The sequence below is a fragment of the Heterodontus francisci genome, chromosome 25, assembly GCF_036365525.1.
Source record: "Heterodontus francisci isolate sHetFra1 chromosome 25, sHetFra1.hap1, whole genome shotgun sequence".
NCBI classification, from domain to species: Eukaryota; Metazoa; Chordata; class Chondrichthyes; order Heterodontiformes; family Heterodontidae; genus Heterodontus; species Heterodontus francisci.
Window position 1 is genome coordinate 50,910,576 of NC_090395.1, and position 12,084 is coordinate 50,922,659.

The 12,084-nt window shown below is 40.6% G+C and overlaps 1 protein-coding gene across 4 annotated transcripts in view; it reads right to left on the reverse strand.

Moving 5' to 3' along the window:
- LOC137383867 (TBC1 domain family member 22B-like) overlaps positions 1–12,084 on the reverse strand; it is a 509,534-nt gene that overhangs the window by 230,653 nt on the left and 266,797 nt on the right. For all 4 annotated transcript variants that reach the window (XM_068057201.1, XM_068057200.1, XM_068057198.1 and 1 more), the window contains one exon: positions 5,374–5,488. In XM_068057201.1, the coding sequence (XP_067913302.1) occupies positions 5,374–5,488 (115 nt within the window). The remainder of the gene's footprint in view (positions 1–5,373; positions 5,489–12,084) is intronic.

The window sequence follows — 12,084 nt, forward strand, 5'->3', positions numbered from 1 at the left end:
GAATATTTTTTTTAAATGGATACAGTAATAAGGTAAATTAACTTTATTAATTCAAGTTCAGTTTGAACAGATGCAACTGCAATAATGGTTCTTAGTTTTTTTCCATATTATATTATATGCAGTATGATCAATAATTTTAATTCAAATCTCTACTCTTTTTAAAATTACTTTCCTATTTTTCAGCCCTCTCTAATTTTTAATTACAGCCATGACTCATTTGATTCCACCTTCTACTTAAAGATGAAGTATTGACTGTGTACTGAGGTTTCAGCCAGTCTCAGGAGTCCTAGAATCGTCAGAAAAAACCTGCTTCAAAAACTATTTTAGAACTGCAACAATGGCCAAGACAACATTTTTGTAGGCATTACTCATGAATTACACTGCATGCAGATGAATATTTTTCAGTGCAGATCACTCCTTTAATACTCTGAAATATATCGCACAAAGACTTCATCTATAATAAATCATAGATGTTAGGCTTGTGCTCACGTCCTATTTTACTTCCTACTGTCACAATTTGTATGAAGCTCTTCCCTTACAGATTCCTATGACCAGATTTATAATGGAAACTGCCCATGTAAAGTTATGGTGCTGCAATTACAGCCCACCAGTGGTCGCACTGTTGCATCTTATCTTCCCATTTTATAGCTCCTCAGCCGATACTGCAGAGAAGTTCCTATGTTCAACAAATATGATATATTAATTTTTTTTTAATGGATTAAAGCCCAGTCAACATATTTGATACTCAAGAGAAGACCCACTTCAAAATATTTGTCTAAATACAAAATGCAGATAGAGCTGAACTAACCTTTTTATTAAAAAAGGTTCCAGAACTAACTTTGCAGAGATGTCACTGAGTCATTCTCCCATGATGAGACTGCAGTGATCCCAATGTTCCCAGATCACAAGAGAACTATGCTGTGCTGTGCACAATTCTTCCTCCCCTGGAGAAAGCCAATATCCTACCTATTTTATTTCAAGGATCCAGCGATGCCCCAATTTCCAGTGTGCAGAAAATGATGATGCTACACATTATCTATGTACTCACTCCCCCTAACAATGCACACATATTATAAATCAATCCCCCAGAAGAGGGCAATGTTGTTTTGTCAGAGGGGATTTTTCTACCTTATCTTTAGCAGTAAGAGGGCGGGTTACAGGAGTCCTTGCATGTTGATTCTCTTAGCCAGAGCCATTACACTTTTTACACCAGCTCAATTAGTGGAAATGTCTCACGTTTCTGAGCCCTAACCCCTTTAAAAATGAACTATGGTCAGTAACTGACAAACAACGAATTTCTTTTCAAAAGACAGAAGAAATTTAAACAAATTCTCCTCCCTTCATAAGCTTTGAGCAAAGTTATTTCCTTCAAAAAATGGAACTATCCAACTACACAGCAACATTGCCAGGATGTAGGGGTAGGCCCTTACATTAAAGAAAATAGGGTACCTGCCTTTCCTTAAATATCCATCACTACCCTTCATATTATTGTTCATTTTCAAAGTACTCTTAATTAACGTGATCAATTTCTCCTGTTGGCAAATTACATTACACAGAATTTACAGTGCAGAAACAGGCTATTTGGCTCAACTGGTCTGTGCTGGTGTTTATGCTCCACATGGACCTCCTCTCACCATATTTTCTATTCCTTTCCCCCTATCGGGAGGCAGTGGCGTAGTGGTAATGCTACTAGACTAGTAACTCAGAGCTCCAGGCTAATGCTCTGGGGACTTGAGTTCAAATCGCACTAGAGCAGATGGTGGAATTTGAATTCAATTAAGAATTCTGGAATTAAAAAGCTAGTCTAGTGATGACCCATCTGGTTCACTAATGTACTTTAGGGAAGGAAATCTGCCGTTCTTACCTGGTCTGGCTTACATGTGATCCCAGACCCACAGCAATTGATTCTTAAATTCCCTCTGAAATGGCCGAGCAAGCCATTCATTTGTTACAAAGCCTAAGAAAAGGAACTGAAACCGGACGGACCACCCGACATTGAACTAGGACGGGAAACGACAATGGCAAACCCAGCCCTGTCGACCCTGCAAAGTCTTCCTGACTAACATCTGGGGGCTTGTGCTAAAATTGGGACAGCTGTCCCACAGACTAGTCAAGCAACAGCCTGGCATAGTCATACTCATGGAATCACATCTTGCAATGTCCCAGACACCACCATCCCTGGGTATGTCCTGATGGTGGGACAGGATATACCCACCAGAGGTGGTGGCACAGTGGTATATAGTCGGGAGGGCATTGCCCTGGGAGTCCTCAACTTTGACTATGGATCCCATGTAGTCTCATGGCATCAGGTTAAACATGAGCAAGGAAACCTCCTGCAGATTACCACCAACCAGCCCCCACCCACCGTCAGCTGATGGATCAGTGCTTCTCCATGTTGAACACCAAATGGAAGAAGCACTGAGGGTAGCAACGGCACAAAATGTACTCTAGGTGGGGGACTTCAATGTCCATCACCAAAAGTGGCATGGTAGCGCCACTACTGACCGAGCTGACTGAGTCCTAAAGGACATAGCTGCTGGATTGGGTGTGTGGCAGGTGGTGAGAGAAGTAACAAGAGGGAAAAACCTACTTGACCTCGTTCTCACCAATCTTCATGTCGCAGATGCATCTGTCCATGACAGTATTGGTAGGAGTGACCACCGCACAGTCCTTGTGGAGATGAAGGGCTGTCATCACTCTGAGAGTATCCACGATCGTGTTGTGTGGCACTACCACGTGCTAAATGGGATAGATTGCGAACTGATCTAGCAACTCAAAACTGGGCATCCATGAGGCCCTGCGGACTATCAGCAGCAGCAGAATTGTATTCAACCACAATCTGTAACCTTATGGCCCGGCATAACCCCCACTCTACCATTATCATCAAGCCAGGGGGCCAATCCTGGTTCAATAAAGAGTGTAGGAGGCATGTCAGGGTACCAGGCATCCCTAAAAATGAGGTGTAAGCCTGGTGAAGCTACAACACAGAACTACTTCCATGCCAAACAGTGGAAGAAGCATGCAATGGACAGGGCAAAGCGATCCCACAACCAATGGATCAGATCGAAGATCTGCAGTCCTGCCACATCCAGTCATGAATGGTGGTGGACAATTGAACAACTGACAGGAGGAGGAGGCTCCACAAACATCCCCATCCTCAACAATGAGGGAGCCCAACACATCAGTGCAAAAGACAAGGCTGAAGCATTTGCATCCACCTTCAGCCAGAAGTGCCAAGTGGATGATGCATCTTGACCTCCTGCTGTGGTCCCCAGCATCACAAATGCCTGTCTTCAGCCAATCCAATTCACGCCACGTGATATCAAGAAATGGCTGAAGGCACTGGATACTGCAAAGGCTATGGGCCTTGACAACATTCCGGCAATAGTATTGAACACTTGTGCTCCAGAACTAACTGTGCCTCGAGCCAGGCTGTTCCAGTACAACTACAACATTGGCATCTACCTGGCAATGTGGAAAATTGTACACAAAAAGCAGGACATATCCAGCCCAGCCCCACTGCCCCATCAGTCTACTCCCGATCATGGAAGGGGTCATCGACAGTGCTATCAAGTGACACTTGCCCAGCAATAACCTGCTCACTGAAGCTCTGTTTGGGTTCTTCCAGGGCCACTCAGCTCCTGACCTCATTACAACCTTGGTCCACATATGGACAAAAGAGCTGAACTCAAGAGGTGAGAGCGACTGCCCTGGACATCAAGGAGCCCTAGCAAAATTAGAGTCAATCAGAATCAGGGGGACACTCTTCTCTGGTTGGAGTCATACTTAGCACAAAGGTTGTTGGAGGTCAATCATCGCAGTCCCAGGACATCACTGCAGGAGTTCCTCAGGGTAGTGTCCTACGCCCAATCATCTTCAGCTGCTTCATCAATGACCTTCCCTCCATCCAAGGTCAGAAATGCAGATGTTCGCTGATGATTGCACAATGTTCAGCACCATTCGTGACTCCTCAGATTCTGAAACAGCCCGTATCCATATGCAGCAAGGTCTGGACAACATCCAGGCTTGGGCTGATAAGTGGTAAGCAACATTCGCGCCACACAACTGCCAGGCAATGGCCATCTCAAACAAAAGAGAATCTAACCATCTCCCCTTGACATTCAATGGCATTACCATCGCTAAATGCCCCACTATCAACATCCTGGGGGTCACCATTGACCAGAAACTGAACTGGACCAGTCACATAAATGCTGTGGCTACAAGAGCAGGTCAGAGGCTAAAAATTCTATGGCGAGTAACTCACCTCCTGACTCCCCAATGCCTGTCCACCACCTAAAAGGTACAAGTCAGGAGTGTGATGGAATACTCTCCACTTGCCTAGATGGGTGCAACTCCAACAATGTTCAAGAAGCTTGACACCATCCAGGATAACGCAGCCCACTTGATTGGCACCCCTTCAACATTCATTCCCTCCACCACCGACGCACAGTGGCAGCAGTGCGTACCATCTACAAGATGCACTGCAGCAATACGCCATGGCTCCTTCGACAGAACCTTCCAAACCCGCGACCTCTATCACCGAGAAGCACAAGGGCAGAAGATGCATGGGAACACCACCATCTGCAAGTTCCCTTCCAAGCCACACACCATCCTGACTTGGAACTATATTGCTGTTCTTTCACTGTCACTGGGTCAAGATCCTGCAACTCACTTCCTAACAGCACTGTTGGTGTACCAACACCCCAGGTTCGAGAAGGCAGCTCACCATCATCACCTTCTCAAGGGCAATTAAGGATGGGCAGAAATAAATGCTGGCATAGCCAGCGAAGTCCACATGCCCCGAACGAATAAAAAAAATTTACTTATCTAGCATCCCCTTAAAGGTATCTATGCGATTCATCTCAACTATTCCATGCAATAGAAAGTACCATATTCTAACCACTCTCTGGGTAAAGAAGTTTCTCCTGAATTTTTTACTGGATTTATTAGTGATATGTCCCTAGTTTTGAACTCCCACACAAAGGAATCATCTCCACATCTACCTTATCAAGCTCCTTCATAATTTTAAAGACCTCTGTTAGGTCATCCCTCAGTCTTCTCTTTTCTACAGAAAAGAGCCCAAGCCTGCTTAGTCTTTCCTGATAAGTTTATCCAACAGTTCTGGTATCATCCTTGTGAATCTTTTGTTCAACTTCTCCAAAGCGTCCATATCCTTTTTGTAATACGGAGACCAGAACAGTACAAAGCACTCTCAAGTGTTGTCTAACCATTGGCTTTATTCACCTTGTTTCTTCACAGAAATATGATTGTAGAAGCTTTCAGCATTAGAAAAAGAGGCTGAGTATCTCATTTTTTTTTCACTGTTAATGTGGGTTACAACCATGCTGTCAGTCTGGAAAAATGTGAACTTACCCACATGCTCTGAAAGGAACACTACAAAGAAAGGAGTGACCAGGTCATTAATTCCTTGAACATAACCACTCGCTGGATGTCGAATGGCCCATATGAAAAGAATTCGTTCAAAGATCTGCAGAAATAAAAGTGCACAAAGTAGATTTTAGATCAACCGACACACCAATATCCAACTGCACATCAGTTTAAAAATCATCATTCAATAGATTTAAATATTACCATTTTCTCAAAATTTCAAATGTAGTTTGAGATTTCAAGTAAAAATGTCACTTATTTTCTTTGGAATACGTGGTCAGCAAGTGTCTAAATCAAACACTTCTAAAACAGGGATACAAAGCATATATTGTTTCAACAAAATCTAAGTCATTAAATATTGCAGAAGAAATATAGTAGTCAAGAGGTAACATTAGAGAAAATGATACTAAAAACATATTCAGCAGTGTACAAGCACTTCAGATATACTTTTTAGATAATATCTGTTTATTGCAGCAAATATCAAAGTACAGTAAACTGGGATTGTTCTCCTTCGAGCAGGGAAGGTTAAGAAGAAATTTGATATAGATGTACTGAAAATCTTCAGCAGCTTTGATGGAGTAAATAAGGAAAACTTGTTTATAGTGGCAGTAGGGTCAGTAACCAGAGGTCACAGGTTTGAGATAATTGACAAAGGAACCAGAGGCAACACAAGGATTTTTTTTTAAGCAAAACAACTTGTGCTTATTGTCGCATTCACATAATATGAACTTGTGAACTATAAAATGGACTTAGGAAATAAACCTGAAACGGACACTTTTCCTGTAAAACAAAATGGAGTTGAGACATCAGGTGACCTTTCCTTTCCTGCCAATACACATGAAACTGAAAGAACCCTGAGCTAATTTTCGTGTCTGGACAAGTCTTGGTGAAGTCATTAAAATACAAATGATTTTTCTAGACATATCTTTGAGAAGTCATTAAGATGCCAACGGCCCTTTCTATGGTAACAGCAGCATCTCTCCAACCAATTGGGTCCACAATACTGTGGCAGACTTTTGACTCCAAGCAAGTGCCTTTCCACTTACATGATGGATCCAACATTCCTGCCTGGACAACCAACCAACTCCCCCAACACCACAATCCAGACACAAATGCCTGATCCTTCCGATCTGCCCCTGACCTTCCCCCACCCCACAGCACCCACCCCCACCCCCGAGGCCTTCAATACTCCCCCCCTCCCCCCCAACACCATACGCCCTCCAACCTCCCCCGCCACAGTTTCCAAAGTCCCCCTCCACCTCTCAGGCCTCCAATCTCCCAAAAGACCTTGGGAATCCCACCCCCACCAACACCAGGCCTCAGACATTTGCCCCAAACCAGGCTTCAGAACTTCCTGCCGCAAGGCCTCCAATCTGCCCCACGTCCCAAACTTCAGGATTGACCCGCAAAGATTCTGGCTCTGCAACTTCCTCTGGTCTGCTCCCCACCAAGCTGGAAGCCAAGACTTTCAACCAAGTTGGTTTCCTGGTGGGGAGCCTGTTAGTGACGTCACACACATGCTGTAAAACTCCACTGCATGCAAGGGGAACACCAACTTCTGGGTTCCCTGCGCTCTATCAATCCCCAACTCCCAGTGAGTCAGGAAGTTAAATGCAGCCCATTGTGTGACACCTTATTAAATGCCTTCTGAAAATCCAACAGACAACATGCACTGGTTCCCCCTTATCGAGCCTGCTAGTTACATCCTCAGAAATTCTTACAGTTTTTGTCAAACATGATTTACCTATTGTAAATCCATGTTGTCTCTGCCTAGTTTTATTATTTTTCAAATGCCCTGTTACCACATCCTTAATAATAGATCCTAGCATTTTCCCTGCTACTGATGTCAAGCTAACAAGCCTATAGTTCCATGTTTTCTCTGTTCCTCCTTTCCTGAACAGTGGAGTTACATTTGCTACCTTTCAATCCATGGGGACCACTGTAGAATCTAGTAAATTCTGGAAAATCAAAACCAAAGCATCCACTATCTCTGCAGCCACCTCTCTGAAAAGCTTATTATGTTGGCCATCAGGTCCAGGGATTTGCTGCGTTTCAATCCCATTAATTTTTCCAGTACTTTTTCTTTACTAATATTACTTACTTTAAGTTCCTCACTCTCAAAAGACTCTTGATTCTGCACAATTTACGGTACACTCTATGTATGCTCTACTGTGAAGACAGATACTAAACATTTGTTTAACATCTGCCATTTCTTTATTCCCATTATAATTTTCCTATCTCTACCTCTAAGGGACTCTCATATATTTTTGCTCCTCTCTTCCTTTTTACATACTTGTAAAAGCTCTTACAATTTATTTTCATATTGCTTGCTAATTTATTTTCAGGTTCCATTTTCTCCCTCTTTATCACTTATCTTGGTCAAAATTTGCCAATGTTTAAAACTCTCCCATTCCTCAGGCTTGCTCTTTTGGCAGCATTGTACGCCCCTTAACGTCTTTAGTTAGCCACAGTTGTACCACTTCCGGTCAAAATTTTATTCCACAAAGGAATGTATATTCATTCAGAATTTGAATTATTTCTTTAAATGTCTGCCATTGCTCATCTACCATCATATCTTTTAATCTAATTTCCAAATCTACTTCAACCAATCTGTCTCTCATACCTTCGTAATTAGCTTTCTTTAATTTAAGACCCTAGTTTCATACTTAATCACATCTCTCTTAAACTTAACATAAAATTCTATCATGTGATAATCATTCTCTCTCAGAAGATTCTTTACTAAAAGATTACTAATTAACCCTGTCTCATTAGGCAACACTAGATCTAAAAATAGCCTGTTCGTTCCCTAGTTGGCTCATTATAATGTTCTAAAAAAAGGTCTCCAATACATTCCATGAAATCATCATCCAAGCTACTTTTGCCAATTTGATTTGCCCAGTCTATATGGAGATTGAAGTCCCCCAGAATTACTGCATTACCCTTATTACATGCACCTCTACTTTGCTGATTTATACTCTATTTATACCCAACACCATGGTTATTGTTAGGGATCTTTAAATTATTACAACAGTGTTTTCTGGCCTTTGTTTTTCTGAGCTCCACCCAGACTGATTCTACATTCTGATTTTCTGGACTAAGATGCTTTCTCATTACAGCCTTTATCTCATCTTTTATCAGTAGGACCAACCCATCTCCTTTTCCATTTTGCCGATCCTTTCTAAAAAGTAAAGACACCTGGGATATTGAACTCCTAACTTAGGTTACTCTGCAACCATGTCACTGTAATTACATTTCGCTCATCCTTTTTTCTATTTTTGTGCTACAAATTCATCTATCTTGTTACCAATGCTTTGTGTATGCATATATCATGCCTTTAATTTTAACATTTTACTATTTTCCTTAATAAAGCTTAGTCGCTAATGTCCTATTAGCATTGTTAGACTCTGTGTCTTTTTCTGACACAAGCTGCTTGATTTTACCTAAATCTCTACTCTGCAGGAGCTGGAAACAGATTCAATAATAACTTGCAAAAGGGAATTGGATAAATACTTGAAAAAGAAATTGGCAGGGCTATGGGGAAAGAGCCGGGAAGTGGGACTAATTGGATAACTCTTTCAAGGAGCTAGCTCAGATGTGTTATCATTCCATGATTCTACAATTCTAATTCGGTATTTTGCTTTATCTAAAATGTACCTTTTTAGATTGTGAAATAAGCCTGAAACTCAGGTTTGCACTATAAACTGTATGGGCTACTAGCTATCCTATTTGTACATTAATAATGTCGTTAACATACCGTTACTCTTCTAGATCTAGCCCTATTTTTTTTTTTTAAGAGGGTGTATATGGGTTATACATGCAGTATATGTGAGAAGTCAAATTAATGTTAAATATCTGGGTGTCACTGAACGTTCTCGATCACTAAGAAGGTGGAGTACCCATCATCTACAGTAATTATTATTGCTCCACCAAGTGTGAAGTTACTTGAAATCAGTGGTTCAGAGTGGAGAAGTAATTGCACATTCATTTAAAAACTTGCATTGGTACAATACGTAGTCAATTTTGTGACACTGCACAGGATTCCAATTTGAACCACGGATAGCTTATCAATTACACCTCCAGCTTACTGAGTAAACCTAACCTGCCCTGTGCTAGTGCTAAGGTAGGAAATTAAAATATGAATACAATTATTTTGGAAGGTGGAGGGAAATCTTGATATTTCCTTAACTAACAACCAACTGCTTTGAATAGCAATTCCAGCCTGGATAAACTCCCTAGGCTAATCTTACACTGAACAGGTACTCTTCCCACTAGAAACTATACTATGTAGCTGATGGGCTCCAGTATCATTTTCATAACACATCAACTAATCACAACTGAACAGGTAAGCCAAGTATCAATCAATAGTTAGCCACAGAATGTAAAGTACCAAACTTGAATTATCAAGGATGTATTGAAATTACCGAAGAATTATCAGTTAATGTCAACCAATAAAACAAACATCAATCAATGAAATCACTCGAACTATTTTTGTATAGCTTTTCAGCTGTCATCTTTTGTCATTAATCCGATTGAAAACTTCACACACTCACCCTTTTTGCACACCTTTCCCAAAATGTTTCTTCAGACTGAACTAAATAGTGTATCTCAATGTTATGTTCAACCAAGCTGAACCTCAAACCCTAGTTTCTTCATCACAAGTTGTTCTTCACCATACATAAGGTTTTAACTATAATAAACATGAAAAATTTGATAGTGAGAAATCTACCACTATACTTTGTTTTCTGGTTTTCTTTACTCTCCATAGAATACTTGTATCACAGCAGTACCACCACTGTCCATACTAAACCAATGGGATGTGGAGGGGACTGGAGTGGGGTGTACAATAGCAATTATCAAACACCCCATCCCTCACTGAAGGAAGGTACAGATCTGCATTCCATTACAATGACAGAACTACAAAGGAGAAGTATCAAGAGTTACTGCTAAAGCTTACAAGAGTTACTCAAACCAGAATTGGCTGTGGCTTTTAGCAAATGAACAGCTTTCACAAAATAAACTATCTTGACTCAGTGGAAGAATCTTTAACTTTGTTACCTGGTTTGTCCACACCTTGGCATTTCAGTTAATGAACACTGAGCTTGCAGTTATAGGTCCTACAGCTTCGAAAACTTACTAAAAGTCAGAATAACCTCCTAAAAGGATACTGAAGAATAACAACAGATTGCGCCAGCCTCCAATCCTAGAAAAATGGACTTAGATGGGCCAAATGATTTATCATTCTTTCCACAGCTTATATACATAAATATATATTTAACTATGGCCAAAGAGCACTTATAATCTTAACACAGGTACTCCTGAATCAATTAATAATATGGTTAAGAAAGCTAACATATACGCACATTAACTCAACATTTGTTTGCTTGTTATTTGCCATTTTCAAATTTTTGAATATTTTTGTTTTAACAACTCGTACTCACAATAACAGGCGTATCTCCCTGGGAGGTGTTAATGAGATAGATGCTGCAAAAAGGCTGAACAAACACACACAACTGAAGAGACGCAATGGCAGAAGAACCTAGAATTACTATTTACCAATTCAGTCTTCACAGATGTTCAAGCTGGGCAATCTTTCCAACAAAATCCTCTTTAAAAACACTTTCATCATTTAAACAAAAATACTTGTTTGCAAAAATAAGCATTGGATGGAAAAATATCTGAACACAGTTAATCAGAATTTTTTTTTAGAAAAGGGATAATTCATAGAGAGGCGGGTGGCAAAACTTTTGATCTTAAAATAAGAATACTGTTGTATAAATAAAATAAATTGAGAAAAAACAATCTTGCTTCACACTCAGTTTGAATGTCTAGATGTAAAGGAAAAGGTAAAAACTCACTTCTTAAAAAAAAATATTTCATTCATTACCAACATGTCCCAAAAGATTCATAAATTCACACTATCATGTTGGATGATTTTAGTTCATTCTGTTCTTCCTCTAGCAGACTACATATTTTTGCAAGTCTTCTACACAACTTGGATGTTATCCAAGAAACCAGATTCGGATTGTTTAAATGGATATTCTTTGCCTGAATTTCTCTACCTGCTTTACTGGCCTTCTTTCAGATCTTGGTCCATCAGTTTGGGTTCATAGTAATGTCTGAATTAGTTTCTCATGTCTTATTCAAACCAAAGAATGTACTTTCAGCACATCATGCATCAACGTGAGCCAAGGTGAAAACAGCCCACAAGAACTTTAGGACTTGCACAACAGTGAAGGCTGCACTGCCATTGGCCTTGTGCTAAGGGACAATGGCGTGTTTCCAGGGGCAGCAGCAGCTCATCATATCTCACTCAAGTGGCCATTCACAATGCCATCGACAACACATGCTGGCAGACTATTGATTCATCACAGCAGCATCACAACTAAACATGATTCTGTCCTCAAATCAACATCTATGCATTTGTATTTCCTAACACAGATCACTGAATAACAATCAGGAACAAAAAAAACTGGCATGATAGGCCGAATGGCCTCCTTCTGTGTTGGAACCCTTCTATGGTTCTATTTAAAGCAATTTTAGCCTGAGATCAACCCACCTGGCACAGACAATCTATTGAATCTGGCATTATCTGTATGGTACAATATTCAACAGGAGGTGAGTTACCCACAAAACCATCAGGAAACAAAGTTTGGCATTTAACAAGAAACATTCACAAACCCTTTAAGCATGACCAAA